Consider the following 16,818-nt stretch of genomic DNA (forward strand, 5'->3'; position numbering starts at 1 on the left):
GAAGGATAGTTTTCTACTGCATAATCCAATGAATTTTATAATTTTCCACATTGAGGTCTTATACATCTTTTGCTGAATTATACTAAATTCTTGATAATCTCTGATACAGATATAAATGGCATAGCCTTTTATTAAACATTTCAGTTGTTCACAGGGAGAGGGAGAAGCAGACTTGCCAATGAGCCAAAGCCCAATGCAGGGCTCAATCCCAGGATTGGAAAATCATGACCTGAGCCAAAGGCTTAACCATTTGAGCCACCCAGGCACCCCATGAAATTGATTTTTTATATTAATCCAGACATCTATATAAACACTTCCTTCATATTTTCTTTATAAATAATAATGTAAATGAACACATTTGAAACATACATATTTTCTTTGTAAATAATCATGTAAATGAATAAAAATAATGTAAATGAACTGTTCATTTACTTAACTTATAAGCAACTTAAGTTATAAGTTATAACATATAAGTTCATATACTTAATCTCTTATACTTGAAATTTCTATTTATCATCACATTGCTCTTACTAGATACAATAAGATGCTGAACTGCATCTTTTGGGGGATAATGGACATTTTGTCTATTTCTTAATTTTTCTATTCTTAATTTTAAGAATTTTCTATTCTTAATTTTAAAGAAAATATGTCTAACATCTTCCCCTTTAGAATGTGTGTTCATTCAGTTTGTATAAATGCAATTTGACAGATTAATGAAGTTTAGTTGTTTTTCTTTAAAAAAAAAAAAGGTTTTATTTATTTATTTGAGAGAGAGAGCATGACAGGGAAGAGGCAGAGGAAGAGGGAGAAGCAGACCCTAAGCAGGGAACCTGACACAGGGCTTGATCCCAGGACCCTGAGATTATGACCTGAGCTGAAGGCAGATACTTAATCGACTGAGCCATCAAGGTGCCCGGAAGTTTTGTTATTTTTCTGATTTCACTGTTTTTAAAATCCTAAAATAGAGTAAAAAGTTATCAAATACTCTTTCATCTATGAGATATTGTTTTTTACATTTAAACAACAATAAAAAGTTATCATCTAAATAAGTCAAGAACATCAGAATAAGAAACATCATTTAAAGAATCCTTAACATTAAAAGTAAACAGAAAAATTATTTATATAATGATGAAAACAAAAGTCAATTACATGGAAAATTATGTAAAAGTTTTAAATATGTCATTAAAATGAAAACAGAAAATAAAGTAACCAATAATTCCACATATGAATTCAGAAATACATATATGCAGATATCATATTAATGAACCTAATATGTTCTGTATTAAATGTCTGTATTAAATTTATGAGTTGTAATTTTGAATATATCTAAATCAGAAACTCAAAATTCTCATGGTATGAAGTCAAAACTATGGCAAATTTAATTAAGGAATATAAACTGGAGTCACCTGGGTGGCTCAGTCAGTTAAGTGTCTGCTTTCGGCTCAGGTCACAGTCCCCAGGTCCTGGGATGGAACCCCATATCAGTCTCCCTTCCCTGCTCGGTGGGGAGTCTACTTCTCCCTCTCCTTCTGTCCTTCCTCCCACTTGTGCTCTCTCTCTCTCATGTTCTCTCAAATAAATAAATAAAATCTTTTTAAAAAAAGAACATAAAAAGATGAAGTTCTAAGGATTAATAATACAAAGTATAGAAAACCACAGACATCAAAAGAATTAAACTATATTAAGATGTGATTTTATGTTCCTCCATAGCAATATTTTTTCAAATCTAGAGAAAAATAAGGATTTTCAATCAATATACGGGTTGTGAAAATGATCCCAGAATATAAATAGACAGTATTGAAACCAATAAACATGACTGATAGCAGAAAGTTTATCAAACATTTATTATAAGATCCCATGACAAAATAGTTTTATAGGAACCATATTTATTTATTTATTTATTTATTTATTTATTCATTTTTTACTTTTTGCTTCTTGATGGAATCATTAATTTTTAGATGATGGAAGGATATTATGAAGGATATTATTAGTGTAATACTTTGTACCACTCCTTTGTATAATTTAGACAAAACCAGCACCTTACCATAGCACCTTGAATTCTCATTTGCAAAGATTGGACAGTGGCAAACTTGATTATGATTTGGGGAAAACATACAGCATAGTGTGTGTCTCTTTCAGCTTTTTCCTTTTCCTGATACATAGATGGATAAGTAAATACACATATTCACATATATTTATAGATATTATATCAATAAGTTGAATGTATTAATGTAGTATACTATATTTGTAAGTTGCAATTTTTCATACACCTAAGTAAATAAAACATGGAGAACAAGCCTATATAATAACTAGATATCACACTGTGAAATAATTATGTAGGATTATGAAAATCTATATTGGTTTTTAGTCTTTCCTAAAGAATCTATTGATGTTATAAAAAATAAAACAAACCTTGATCTTCAAAACTTTTGGATGGCTTTCATTGAAACTATTCTATAAAAAATTATTGAAAATATTGCTTTTAGTCTATCTGCAGTTTCATAGATGGCTGGGTGTCAGTGAAAAGATAATTTTTTTTAACAATACTCTTTTCACAGCATTTTTCACCTCTCTGTTCCTTAGACTATAAATCAGTGGATTTAACATAGGGATGATAAGAGTATAGAAAACAGCTATAATCTTGCTTTTTTCTGGTGAGAACATGGCCCCAGGTTGGGCATACATGAAGAACACAGTACCATAGAATAAACTCACCACAGTGATGTGAGAGCTGTAAGTGGAGAAAGTCTTACTCCTGCCATGGGTGGAGGGGATCTTCAAGACAGTGGATAGAATATAAGCATAGGAAACCAGAATGACAGTTGTGGTGGTGATGATGATGAGGGCAGAGAGAATGAACAGCACAATCTCATTCACAAAAGTGTCATCACAAGAGATCTTGATCAGGGCTGGGACGTCACAGAAAAAGTGGTCCAGTCTGTTTTCTCCACAGAAACGCAAACTGAAGGTAAAACCTGTTTGTATCATGCAGTTAACACCTCCACATATATAGGAACCAATCACCAAACGAGCACAAGCCTGTTGAGACATACGTACAGGATAGAGGAAGGGCGAGCAAATGGCGGAGAAGTGATCATGTGCCATAATGGCCAGAAGAAAGCCTTCAGTCCCAACACAGAGAGCAAAGAAAAAGAACTGTGTTGCACAGCCATTGTAGGAAATTTTCTTGTCCTTTGACAAGAAAGTAGCCAGAGTTTTGGGAGCAATGACTGTGGAGTAACAGAGATCTAAATAGGACAAGTTTCTGAGAAAGAAATACATAGGTGTATGAAGTTTGGAGTCTATTTTAATGACAATTATCATGCTAATATTTCCCACCACAATGACCATGTAGATGAGCAAGAAGAGTAAGAATAAGAGAATCTGTATGTCTGGAGCTGTTCTGAATCCCAGCAGAATGAACTCATTCACTTCTGAGTAATTCCTGTTCAGCTCTTTCTTCATAGCTGAGACTTATCTGAGAAAATAAGTGGATGGTCATGAAGCCTGTGAAATGCAATGCCTTGTTAACGTTTGGTTCCTGAGGTTCTCAGTAGAAGAAAAAGTATTGAGAGGTGTGCTTGACTACACCTCTGACAAAACAGCCTTATTTCTTCTAATATATTTAGTATCCTTGTCATATGGGAAATGTGGATGGGCAAAGGATGTCTGGGACAAGTGATGACATCAGTCATTCTATGTCATTTGCTCCAAGCTAAGGAATCACATGTACTGGGTCCAAATTTTACCTCTTTCAATCCAACGGAATCTAAGATAACTACCTGCATTTCCAATGCCTTGAAATTTTCTGTCAGATGGAAGATACTAATAATACCTACATTATAGGACTACTAATGAAGATAACATGAGACTGAGTGTGAAAAGAAACATTTACAATTACTAGAACATCTTAAAAGCATAATAAATATTAGCCAAAAAAAAAAAAAAACTAGATCAGCAAACAAGCAGCTAAAAATTATTTTTGCATTATGAATGGTAAACTGGGTAAAAACATAGTCATTTCCTTTCCCACCACAAGATGCAGTTAATTTGGTTCTCAAAATATTCTGATATTTAAATTTTATTTTTTTAAACATATAATATATTTTTATCCCCAGGGGTACAAGTCTGTGAATCGCCAGATTTACACACTTCACAGCACTCACCATAGCACATACCCTCCCCAATGTCCATAACCCCACCACCACTCTCCCAAACCCCCTCCTCCCATCAACCCTCGGTTTGTTAGGTGAGAATAAGAGTCACTTATGGTTTGTCTACCTCCCAATCCCATCTTGTTTCATTTACTCTTCTCCTACCTCTTGAACCCCCCAATTGCATCTTCTCTCCCTCATATCAGGGAGATAATGTGATAGTTTTCTTTCTCCGATTGACTTATTTCGCTAAGCATGACAGCCTCTAGTTCCATCCACGTCGTCGCAAATGGAAAGATTTCATTTCTTTTGATGGCTGCATAGTATTCCATTGTGTATATATACCACATCTTCTTTATCCATTCATCTGTTGATGGACATCTAGGTTCGTTCCATAGTTTGGCTATTGTAGACATTGCTGCTATAAACATTCGGGTGCACGTGCCCCTTCGGATCACTACGTTTGTATCTTTTTTTATTTTAAAGATTTATTTATTTATTTATTTGACAGATAGAGATCACAAGTAGGCAGAGAGGCAGGCAGAGAGAGAGGAGGAAGCAGTCTCCCTGCTGAGCAGAAAGCCCGATGTGGGGCTTGATCCCAGGACCCTGGGAACATGACCCGAGCCGAAGGCAGAGGATTTAACCCACTGAGCCACCCAGGTGCCCCGACTACGTTTGTTTCTTTAGGGTAAATACCCAGCAGTGCAATTGCTGGGTCATAGGGTAGTTCTATTTTCAACATTTTGAGGAACCTCCATGCTGTTTTCCAGAGTGGTTGCATCACCTTGCATTCCCACCAACAGTATAGGAGGGTTCCCCTTTCTCTGCATCCTCGCCAGCATCTGTCATTTCCTGACTTGTTAATTTTAGCCATTCTGACTGGTGTGAGGTGATATCTCATGGTGGTTTTGATTTGTATTTCCCTGATGACGAGTGATATGGAGCACTTTTTCATGTGTCTGTTGGCCATCTGGATGTCTTCTTTGCAGAAATGTCTGTTCATGTCCTCTGCCCATTTCTTGATTGGATTATTTGTTCTTTGGGCGTTGAGTTTGCTAAGTTCTTTATAGATTTTGGACACTAGCCCTTTATCTGATATGTCATTTGCAAATATCTTCTCCCATTCTGTCAGTTGTCCTTTGGTTTTGTTCACTATTTCCTTTGCTGTGAAAAAGCTTTTGATTTTGATAAATTCCCAATAGTTCATTTTGCCCTTGCTTCCCTTGCCTTTGGCAATGTTCCTAGGAAGATGTTGCTGCAGCTGAGGTCGAAGAGGTTGCTGCCTGTCTTCTCCTCAAGGATTTTGATGGATTCCTTTCTCACATTGAGGTCCTTCATCCATTTCGAGTCTATTTTCATGTGTGGTATAAGGAAATGATCCAATTTCATTTTTCTGCATGTGACTGTCCAATTTCCCAACACCATTTATTGAAGAGGTTGTCTTTGTTCCATTGGACATTCTTTCCTGCTTTGTCAAAGATAAGTTGACCATAGAGTTGAGGGTCTATTTCTGGGCTCTCTATTCTGTTCCATTGATCTATGTGTCTGTTTTTGTGCCAGTACCATGCTGTCTTGATGATGACAGCTTTGTAATAGAGCTTGAAGTCCGGAATTGTGATGCCACCAACTTTGGCTTTCTTATTCAATATTCCTTTGGCTATTCGAGGTCTTTTCTGGTTCCATATAAATTTTAGGATTATTTGTTCCATTTCTTTGAAAAAAAAGGATGGTACTTTGATAGGAATTGCATTAAATGTGTAGATTGCTTTAGGTAGCATAGACATTTTCACAATATTTATTCTTCCAATCCAGGAGCATGGAACATTTTTCCATTTCTTTGTGTCTTCCTCAATTTCTTTCATGAGTACTTTATAGTTTTCTGTGTATAGATTCTTAGTCTCTTTGGTTAGGTTTATTCCTAGGTATCTTATAGTTTTGGGTGTAATTGTAAATGGGATGGACTCCTTAATTTCTCTTTCTTCTGTCTTGACGTTGGTGTAGAGAAATGCAACTGATTTCTGTACATTGATTTTATATCCTGACACTCTACTGAATTCCTGTACAAGTTCTAGCAGATTTGGAGTGGAGTCTTTTGGGTTTTCCACATATGGTATCATATCATCTGCGAAGAGTGATAGTTTGACTTCTTCTTTGCCGATTTGGATGCCTTTAATTTCCTTTTGTTGTCTGATGGCTAGGCTAGGACTTCTAGTACTATGTTGAATAGCAGTGGTGATAACGGACATCCGTGCTGTGTTCCTGACCTTAGCGGAAAAGCTTTGAGTTTTTCTCCATTGAGAATGATATTTGTGGTGGGTTTTTCATAGATGGCTTTGATAATATTGAGGTATGTGCCTTCTATCCCTACACTTTGAAGAGTTTTGATCAGGAAGGGATGCTGTACATTGTCAAATGCTTTTTCAGCATCTATGGAGAGTATCATATGGTTCTTGTCCTTTCTTTTATTAATGTGTTGTATCACATTGATTGATTTGCGGATGTTGAACCAACCTTGTAGTCCTGGAATAAATCCCACTTGGTCGTGGTGAATATTCCTTTTAATGTACTGTTGAATCCTATTGGCTAGTATTTTGGTGAGAATTTTCGCATCTGTGTTCATCAAGGCTATTGGTCTGTAGTTCTCTTTTTTGATGGGATCCTTGTCTGGTTTTGGGATCAAGGTGATGCTGGCCTCATAAAATGAGTTTGGAAATTTTCCTTCATATTTCTATTTTATTGGAACAGTTTCAGGAGAATAGGAATTAGTTCTTCTTTAAATGTTTGGTAGAATTCCCCCGGGAAGCCATCTGGCCCTGGGCTTTTGTTTGTTTGGAGATTTTTGATGACTGTTTCAATCTCCTTACTGGTATGGGTCTGTTCAGGCTTTCCATTTCTTCCTGGTTCAGTTGTGGTAGTTTATATTTCTCTAGGAATGCATCCATTTCTTCCAGATTGTCAAATTTGTTGGCGTAGAATTGCTCATAGTATGTTCTTATAATTGTCTGTATTTCTTTGGTGTTCGTTGTGATCTCTCCTCTTTCATTCATGATTTTATTTATTTGGGTCCTTTCTCTTTTCTTTTTGATAAGTCTGGCCAGGGGTTTATCGATCTTATTAATTCTTTCAAAGAACCAGCTCCTAGTTTCGTTGATTTGTTCTATTGTTTTTTTGGTTTCTATTTCATTGATTTCTGCTCTGTTCTTTATGATTTCTCTTCTCCTGCTGGGTTTAGGGTTTCTTTCTTGTTCTTTCTCCAGCTCCTTTAGGTGTAGGGTTAGGTTGTGTACCTGAGACCTTTCTTGTTTCTTGAGAAAGGCTTGTACCGCTATATATTTTCCTCTCAGGACTGCCTTTGTTGTGTCCCACAGATTCTGAACCGTTGTGTTTTCATTATCATTTGTTTCCATGAATTTTTTCAATTCTTCTTTAACTTCCTGGTTGACCCATTCATTCTTTAGAAGGATGCTGTTTAGTCTCCATGTATTTGGGTTCATTCCAAATTTCCTCTTGTGATTGAGTTCTAGCTTCAGAGCATTGTGGTCTGAAAATATGCAGGGAATGATCCCAATCTTTTGATACCGGTTGAGACCTGATTTAGGACCCAGGATGTGATCTATTCTGGAGAATGTTCCATGTGCACTAGAGAAGAATGTGTATTCTGTTGCTTTGGGATGAAATGTTCTGAATATATCTGTGATGTCCATCTGGTCCAGTGTGTCATTTAAGGCCTTGATTTCCTAGTTGATCTTTTGCTGGGATGATCTGTCCATTTCAGTGAGGGGAGTGTTAAAGTCCCCTACTATTATTGTATTATTGTCGATGTGTTTCTTTGATTTTGTTAATAATTGGTTTATATAGTTGGCTGCTCCCAAGTTAGGGGCATAGATATTTAAATTTTAGATCTTCTTGTTGGACAGTTCCTTTGAGTATGATATAGTGTCCTTCTTCATCTCTTATTATGGTCTTTGGCTTAAAATCTAATTGATCTGATATAAGGATTGCCACTCCTGCTTTTTCTGATGTCCATTAGCATGGTAAGTTGTTTTCCACACCCTCACTTTAAATCCTGGAGGTGTCTTCGGGTTTAAGATGAGTTTCTTGTAGGCAACATATAGATGGGTTTTGTTTTTTTATCCATTCTGATACCCTCTGTCTTTTGATTGGGTCATTTAGCCCATTAACATTCAGGGTAAGTATTGAGAGATATGAATTTAGGGCCATTGTATTGCCTGTAAGGTGACTGTTATTGTATATTGTTTCTGTCCTTTCATATCTACTACTTTTAGGGTCTCTCTTTGCTTAGAGGACCCCTTTCAATATTTCCTGTAGAGCTCGTTTGGTGCTTGCAAATTCTTTCAGGTTTTGTCAGTTTCAGTTTTTGTCCTGGAAGCTTTTAATCTCTCCTTCTATTTTCAATGATAGCCTAGCTGGATATAGTATTCTTGGCTGCATGTTTTTCTCATTTAGTACTCTGAATATATCATGCCAGCTCTTTCTGGCCTGCCAGGTCTCTGTGGATAAGTCTGCTGCCAATCTAATATTTTTACCATTGTACATTACAGACTTCTTTTCCCGGGCTGCTTTCAGGATCTTTTCTTTGTCACTAAGACTTGTAAATTTTACTATTAGGTGACGGGGTGTGGATCTATTCTTATTGATTTTGAGGGGGGTTCTCTGAACCTCCTGAATTTTGATGCTTGTTCCCTTTGCCATATTGGGGAAATTCTCACCAATATACCTTCTGCTCCCCTCTCTGTTTCCTCTTCTTCTGGAATCCCAATTATTCTAATGTTGTTTCGTCTTATGGTGTCACTTATCTCTCGAATTCTCCCCTCGTGGTCCAGTAGCTGTTTGTCCCTCTTTTGCTCAGCTTCTTTATTCTCTGTCATTTGGTCTTCTATATCACTAATTCTTTCTTCTGCCTCATTTATCCTAGCAGTGAGAGCCTCCTTTTTTTATTGCACCTCATTAATAGCTTTTTTTATTTCAACTTGGTTAGATTTTAGTTCTTTTATTTCTCCAGAAAGGGCTTTTATATCTCCTGAGAGGGTTTCTCTAATATCTCCCATGCCTTTTTCAAGCCCGGCTAGAACCTTGAGAATCGTCATTCTGAACTCTAGATCTGACATATTACCAATGTCTGTATTGATTAGGTCCCTAGCCTTTGGTACTGCCTCTTGTTGTTTTTTTTTTTTGTGGTGAATTTTTTGCCTTGTCGTTTTGTCCAGATAAGAGCATATGAATGAGCAAGTAAAATACTAAAAGGGTGGCAACAACCCCAGGAAAATATGCTTTAGCCTAATCTGAAGAGATCCCAAATCGTGAGGGGGGAGAAAGGGGATAAAAAGGTTCAGAAAGAAAAAAAAATTAAAAAAGAAAACCAATAAAGAAAAAATATAAAAAGGAAAAAATATATATATATTAGATAAACTAGTTAAAAAATGTTAAATTAAAAAAGAAAAAGGTAAAAGTTAAAAAAATTAGCAGAAGAAGAGAAATAAAAATTGAAAAAGAAAAAAAAATTAAATTAACTGCAAGTCTAAAGAATCAGGGGGAGAAAGCCATGAGTTCCGTGCTTTGCTTTCTCCTCCTCTGGAATTCCGCTGCTCTCCTTGGTATTGAAACTGCACTCCTTGGTAGGTGAACTTGGTCCTGGCTGGGTTTCTTGTTGATCTTCTGGGGGAGGGGCCTGTTGTAGTGATTCTCAAGTGTCTTTGCCCCAGGCGGAGTTGCACCGCCCTTACCCGGGGCCAGTCTGAGTAATCTGCTCGAGTTTGCTTTAGGAAGCTTTTGTTCCCTGAGCGCTTTCCATAGAGTTCTGGAGGGCGGGAATGAAGATGGCGGCCTCTCGGTCTCCAACCTGGAGGAACCGAGAGCCGGGGTCCCCACTCCTCAGTGCGCCCTCAGAGAACAGTGCCCAATTACTCCCGTCACCGTGGCCTCCGGCCGCGCTCCAAGCTGACCAAGCCTGCAACCGGTTCAAGGTAACGCCAAGCTGAGAGCACACTCCTTGGCTCTGTCTCTGTAGCCAGCTTCCCCGTTCTAATACCTGCAAGCTCTGCGACCCTCAGATACCCCCGATCCTTCTTTGACCCTGTGGGACCTGAGGCCACGCTGACCCCGCCTGGGCTTCACCCTGGTTAAGCCTCTGGAGCGACGTCCCTCAGCGGAACAGACTTTTAAAAGTCTTGATTTTGTGCTCCATTGCTCCGCCACTTGCCGGGAGCTGGCCCCTCCCCCCGCATCTATCTTCCCGTCGCTTTGGATTCACTTCTCTGCCAGTCCTACCTTTCAGAAAGTGGTTGATTTTCTGTTTCTAGAGTTGTTGTTCTTCTTCTCTTCGATCTCCCGTTGGATTTGTAGGTGTTTGCAATCTTTAGATAAGCTATTTAGCTGATCTCCCACTACCTGAAGTAGTCTCAGCCTGCTACTTCTCTGCCATCTTGACTCCTCCCCCTCTGCCCATTATTTTATTGGATTTTTCCTTTTTGGTGTTTTGAGTTTTATAAGTTCTCTATATATTTTGGATATTAGCCCTTTATTGGTATGGCACTTACAAATATCTTCTCTCATTCCATAGATTGCCTTATAGTTTTGTTGGCTGTTTCTTTTGTTGTGCAGAAACCTTTTATTTTTATGTAGTCCCAATAGTATATTTTGTCTTCACTCCTGCTACCTGAAGTAGTCTCAGCCTGCTACTTCTCCACCATCTTGACTCCTCTCGAAGAGCTTTGAATTCTTAACCATCGTTCTGGAAGTTCCTTTCTATCACAGTATCCAGAATTCACTTCAGATTTAGTTGGATGACAGCCACCAGATGGCAGCAACTGCAGCTGTGTCCATCCAGAATTAGCTTCTGGAGCCAGAACCCTCCAGGAACACTAAGTGGTTCTGGATCCTCTCAATCATATCATTTACCATGATAATTAGGCACTTACTTCAGAAAAGAATATTATGGAACTACTCCATGTTAAAGCAGGATTTTAAAGCATTAGAAAATTGTATTCATTAGTATATAAAAAGCACTGTATATTATGACAAACCAGGGCAAAACTTTTATTTCCTTTCTACATTTTTTAAATGTTAAAAATATTCTTAACTGTTGGAAAAACACTTGAATAAAGACCTCAGTCCACACCATATAACATAAAAAAGAACTTTATAATAACTAAAATTCAAATATAATATATGAAAACTTTAATATTTGAAAATATCAGATTTTGAATGGGTAAGTATATGTAAAAAAGAGAAAAAATAAAATTATATACAAATGCTATGCTACTTCACATGCAAAATTGATTAAAATTTCAAAAGAGAATAAACACAATAATATTTGCACAAATAATGACAGGATATGGGGCACATGGGTGGCTCAGTCAGGTAAGTGTCTGACTCAGCTCAGGTCATGATCTCAGAGTCATGAGATTGAACCCCGAGTTGCCATGGAAACTGCTTGAGACTCTCTCTCTCCCTTTCTCTTGCCGAGCCCCCATTCTCGCTTGTGCTCTCTCTCTTTCTCTCTCTCTCTCAAGAAAAAATTAAAATAATGACAGGATAATGGGTCAATGACAGGACTGACCCCATATCTCTACCTCCCTTCAGAAATAGCTGTTTCTAGATTATGAGATTACATCTTTAGAATATTCCACATGCTTTGCAATATATATTTGAATAATAAAAATTCTGGAACCATACTAGTGTTGAGTTTTGACTATACCAAGTTACTTAGTCTCCAACTGCCTCAATGTCCTCATTTGAAAAACAATGATAACAGTGATGTTATATGTTCTTTATGTATAAGCTTTTATTATAAAATATATCACTTAATATTTAGAAAAAATGAAGAATTAAAAATTAATACAATATTATTGCCACATATTTTCCATGTAAATAATTCTTTTTTTTTCCATGTAAATAATTCTTAAATAATATACTGGGGGTCCTCTTTTTATAGCAGTAGCCATTCTAAGGATGATAGTCTTCAAAATATAAACCTGAGTCTTTGGGAAAGAAAGGGGCCTTTACTCAAAAGTGCTATATGTAACCATTACCATTCTGTTTTGCCCCTACACAGTATGGCTGCTCTCTTTTCCAAATGAGTATCAATATACTTGCTTTGTAGGATAGAATAGTTCACACAGATGTAATATTTTAATTCTCATACAATAGCAGCTCTTACTATTTACTTCCTAAAGTAAAACTGAAATGAAGATATTATTATCACATCCAAAATTGAAAACAATGTTTTCATATATTCTAAGCATAGAAATACCATTTTGTAACACTTAGAAAAACATTGGATGCCATATATAAAAATATCTTTGATATATTAATATTCCAAGAACAAGGATAACTGGAACCCTTAGAAAACAGACAGTGTCTACTGCCTCATGGTTTTACAAACATCACAGAAAGAATCATTTCCGGTGTAGTATTCTCTTCACAGCATCTTTCACATCTCTGTTTCTCAGACTGTATATTAGAGGGTTTAGCATTGGTATTATCAATGTATAGAGCACCGCTACGATCTTGTTTTGCTCTGGGGAGGCGATGGCACTGGGCTGGGCATACATAAAGAACACAGTCCCATAGAACAAACTCACCACAGCTATATGGGAACCGCAAGTAGAGAAGGTCTTACCCCTGCCATGGGTAGAGGGAATCTTCAGGACAGTGGAGAGGATGTAAGCATAGGAAACCAGAATGACAGTTGTGGTGGTAATGATGATGAGGGCAGAGAGAAAGAATAGCACAATCTCGTTCACAAAAGTGTCATCACAAGAGATCTTGATCAGGGCTGGGACGTCACAGAAAAAGTGGTCCAGTCTGTTTTCTCCACAGAAATGCAAACTGAAGGTGAAACCTGTTTGCACGATGGAGTTGATGCCTCCACAGATGTAGGATCCAGTCACCAACTGAGCACAGACTTTCTGCGACATGTGCACAGGGTAAAGGAGAGGGGAGCAAATGGCCGAGAATCGATCAAATGCCATGACAGCCAAAAGGAAGCCTTCAGTTGTGACAAATAGAGCAAAGAAGAAAAACTGGGCCGCACACCCATTATAAGAAATCTTCTTTTCACTAGACAGGAAGTTAGCTAAAGTTTTGGGGGCGATGACTGTGGAGTAGCAGAGATCTAAATAGGATAAGTTTCTAAGGAAGAAATACATAGGCATTTGAAGTCTGGAGTCCATCTTAATGACAATTATCATGCTAATGTTTCCCACCACAGTGACTGTATAGATTAGCAAGAACACTAGGAATAAGAGGATTTGTAGTTTTGGAGGGGTTACAAAGCCTAGCAGAATGAATTCTGTCACTTCTGAGTAATTCCTATTTAGCTCGTTTTTCATGGTTGAGATGTAGGTGGAACTGGAGAGATGGTAAAAATGAAAGAAATAAGTGATCAGAGCACTAGTTTAAGTAAAAATAACTAAAAGCTAGAATAGAAAAAATTTCATCATATTGTTCCCAATAAATTACAAAACAGCAATACAGAACAAATTGTTATTTTTAAAGAATAAAGAATTTAATCTGATTGGTCACCCTTTGAGATATACCTATTTTGCAAATAATGCAGGCTTGTTCTCTAAGCATACTTTGGAGAAATAGAGATTCTAACAAAGTGTGTAGAAACAAGAGCTCGTCAATTGTTTTTCCCTTGAGTTATTATCAGTTATTACCATTGAAAGTTGCCTTCTCTTGTGGAATATATTTCTCACAGACATAATAATCCACTTAAAACTTCATTTGGAGTGAAAATCCATTAAATTGATTATCTCTTTTTATTTTTTAAATCATTTAGCTTCCTTATCTACTATAAAAAATAACAGACAAATATTATATTCATTTTTCTTTTATTATGAGGAAAAGGGCTTCATATTCTGACAAAAGAATCATCTTTTTACCTGGTAATTCATATTCTTATTTCTTCCATTATTTTTTGTCCCTATGGTGATGTGACTCTTATTGGCACAATTCACTTACTAAAAACAGAAGCAATTCTTGAGTATATTTTCTAAGCATGATTTCATCAGACTTTTGTTTTTTCTCTTTCTCCTTTTCTCTTTCTTTCCCTCCCTCCTTCCTTCCATCCTTCCTTCTTTCCCACTCTTATTCCCTTTGGAGTTTTCAGGGTGGAATCTAGGTAGGGAATTCTAAGATCTTGGATAGAGATTATTCTGTCCTTTCAGAAACAGACAAATCTAGTAAAAATACAAAGATCTGTGCATATGGAGGAAAGAGGGCACATATGACAATTTTAAGATAGGTAAAAATGGGGGAAAGAAGAATGAAGAAGAATGAAGAAAGAAGAATGAAGAAATGTGTATTTAAACAAGCTTGCATTATATTTACTTAGACATATGATGTTATGGCTATAAGTGTCCCTAAAACATGGTGGTAGAAAAAGGAAGTAATTTTTATTTTATTTTATGTATGGAGAAATTAAGAAAAAAATATTTAAAAAGCTTCTTTAGAGGCATGAGATTGAGGAACAGAGTGGTTTACTATTCAATAAGCTATCATAAAATATAAAAGAAAACTAACATTTCAAATATTCACATACTATGAAAATATCTTTCATATTTTATAAACATAGTTTTATAAATATATAAAAATTATTATGTAAGTTGTATAATTATAATAAATAAAAATTATATAAAATATAAATTATACAATGTCTCATAATATCTCTTGTCATCTTTATTTTGGTCATTGCCATAGTTTCACTAATGGTGACATTCTTTCAAGACAGGTTGAGACAACACAAGTATACTAGAGTCAATTTAGTCCAGTATTTATATCTACTTCCTTGAAAAAAATTAAAAGTTAACAGCAATGTTGACTGATTTTAGAAGGCAGAAAAGTCATCAAAATAAACTCTGGTAGGGCCTATCAACTAAAAAATGTATGGTTTCCTTAAATACACATTTTATACAAAACTTCTGGTTTCAACAGAAAAATTGAAAAAAAGTAACTAAAACAATCTAAAAAAGAATGTGATGAGAAAAAAACTAGATATAAAAGATATTCTTAAGAATGAAACATTTCTCTCCTTGTAAACTCTCTACTATATGTGAAATCATGAAGAAACAGGAGGATGAAAAGAAGTGCACCTTGGTTTCCTGCAACATGGATTGCATCCCTTCCCTGGCCAGATCAGACTCCAAATGCTAAGATGTACAAGTGCTAGCAACAATTGTAGTTTTTTTTCTCTCTCTCTCTCTCTTTCTCTCTCTTTTAATTTATTGTACTTTTTCATTGATTAAAACAACACCAAACCTGGTCCAGTCCTGAGAGAAATTCTCTCTTGAGGAGGGAAACCAGAGTGGTGTACATTCCCTCTGCAAGAGGGTAACCAAGCATAAAAAACTTTCTCACCAGTAATGTGCTCAGAATGCAAAAGAGAAGTGAGAGAAGAAAGGATTCATTAGAAACTTACCAGACCTTTGGGAAGTAGAAGCGCTCTCCAGAGGGCATGAGAACTATCCTTCTAACTACTGAACTAAATAATAATAACAATTAAACACATTTGGATGAGAAGTATTTGATTCTTTTTTTTAACTTCATAATCTATGCAGAAGAAATTCACCATTTTTCATCTGAGTGGATAGCAACCCTTATTTTTAGAAACTCATTTCTTATCTCTACTGTTAACATGTCATACTTGTATTAGAAGAAAATTTTTTATGCAGAATAATCCAAATAGGTGAAGAGTTGGGGTTGGAAAAGGAGGATTTTGAAGTAACACAGAGACTGCCAGAGCAGGCAGTCATACATCCATTTCTGATTTCAAGGCAAAAGAGAGGTGTTGTTAAGGATCCCAGAAGCCTGGGAATTCCTTCAAGAGTGAGACCATGGCTGGGTTTGCCCACCTGTGCTAGAACCAAAAAGAGAAACCCCCAAGGAGCATACTGAAAGAGAAAGAAATTCCCTCTCCTCACACATCCTCAGTTTTACCATTAGTGGGAAAACAGCTTCTCCAGGATCCTAGAGATCCTTCCTACTTTATCCTGATGACATTTCCCTTTAACTAGGACAACTCTCTTTGGTATTTCTTAGGGCACAAGTATGACATAACATATTCTCTTAGATCTCCCTTATCTGAAAAAGCTCCTTATTTTGCCTTCAGTTCTGAAGACTGTGTTTTCTGCACATGCATGTTGGTTTGGTCTCCCGTCCCCCAATCTTTAAAGACTTTACACTATCTCTGGTTTGAATTATTTCTGACAACAAGTGCATGCTTTAACTTTGATGTGTTTGTGTGTGATGTCCCTTTTTTACTCACCTTCAGAATTTGATTCTGATGTGCTTTATTTGGTTTTCTCTCTGTCTATGGGATTACTCTTTATCTATCTATGGGATTTTGCCCATTTTCTTGCATCTGTGTGATTAGATTTGTCATCAAATATGAAAAATATCTGCCCTTTATACTTTATATTATTTTTCTGGCCCCTCTTCTTCCAGTTACATGTACATATTTCCTTAGTTGTCACTGAATACCTGTTCATTATTTTTCCTTTTTAACTTAATTTTAGGTTTGGTTTGTTTCTGTTGCTATATATTCAAGTTTAAAATCTTTTCCATCTGATTTGTTCCCTTTCTCAGGAATTATAGTCATTCACAACTTATTGGGCAATCTCTAAAAATATTTGGTTCA

General features: G+C 36.4%; 2 protein-coding genes across 2 annotated transcripts; both read right to left on the reverse strand.

Annotated features, from left to right (window-relative positions):
* Positions 1 to 2,499: 2,499 nt before the first annotated feature.
* On the reverse strand, positions 2,500 to 3,465 carry LOC125106899 (olfactory receptor 12-like). Its single transcript, XM_047741486.1, has one exon. The coding sequence runs from the start codon at positions 3,463 to 3,465 to the stop codon at positions 2,500 to 2,502; it is 966 nt and encodes a 321-aa protein (XP_047597442.1).
* A 9,109-nt stretch (positions 3,466 to 12,574) lies between these two features.
* LOC125107452 (olfactory receptor 12-like) lies at positions 12,575 to 13,510 on the reverse strand. The gene has a single exon (XM_047742566.1). It carries the CDS (start codon positions 13,508 to 13,510, stop codon positions 12,575 to 12,577), a length of 936 nt encoding a protein of 311 aa, XP_047598522.1.
* Between the last annotated feature and the right edge of the window lie 3,308 nt (positions 13,511 to 16,818).

The sequence above is a fragment of the Lutra lutra genome, chromosome 8 (genome assembly GCF_902655055.1).
Source record: "Lutra lutra chromosome 8, mLutLut1.2, whole genome shotgun sequence".
In the NCBI taxonomy this organism is placed as follows: Eukaryota; Metazoa; Chordata; class Mammalia; order Carnivora; family Mustelidae; genus Lutra; species Lutra lutra.

Excerpts from the sequence above, each read along its gene's own strand:
- LOC125106899 (XM_047741486.1), bottom strand. The coding sequence starts at position 3,465 with ATGAAGAAAGAGCTGAACAGGAATTACTCAGAAGTGAATGAGTTCATT.
- LOC125107452 (XM_047742566.1), bottom strand. The coding sequence starts at position 13,510 with ATGAAAAACGAGCTAAATAGGAATTACTCAGAAGTGACAGAATTCATT.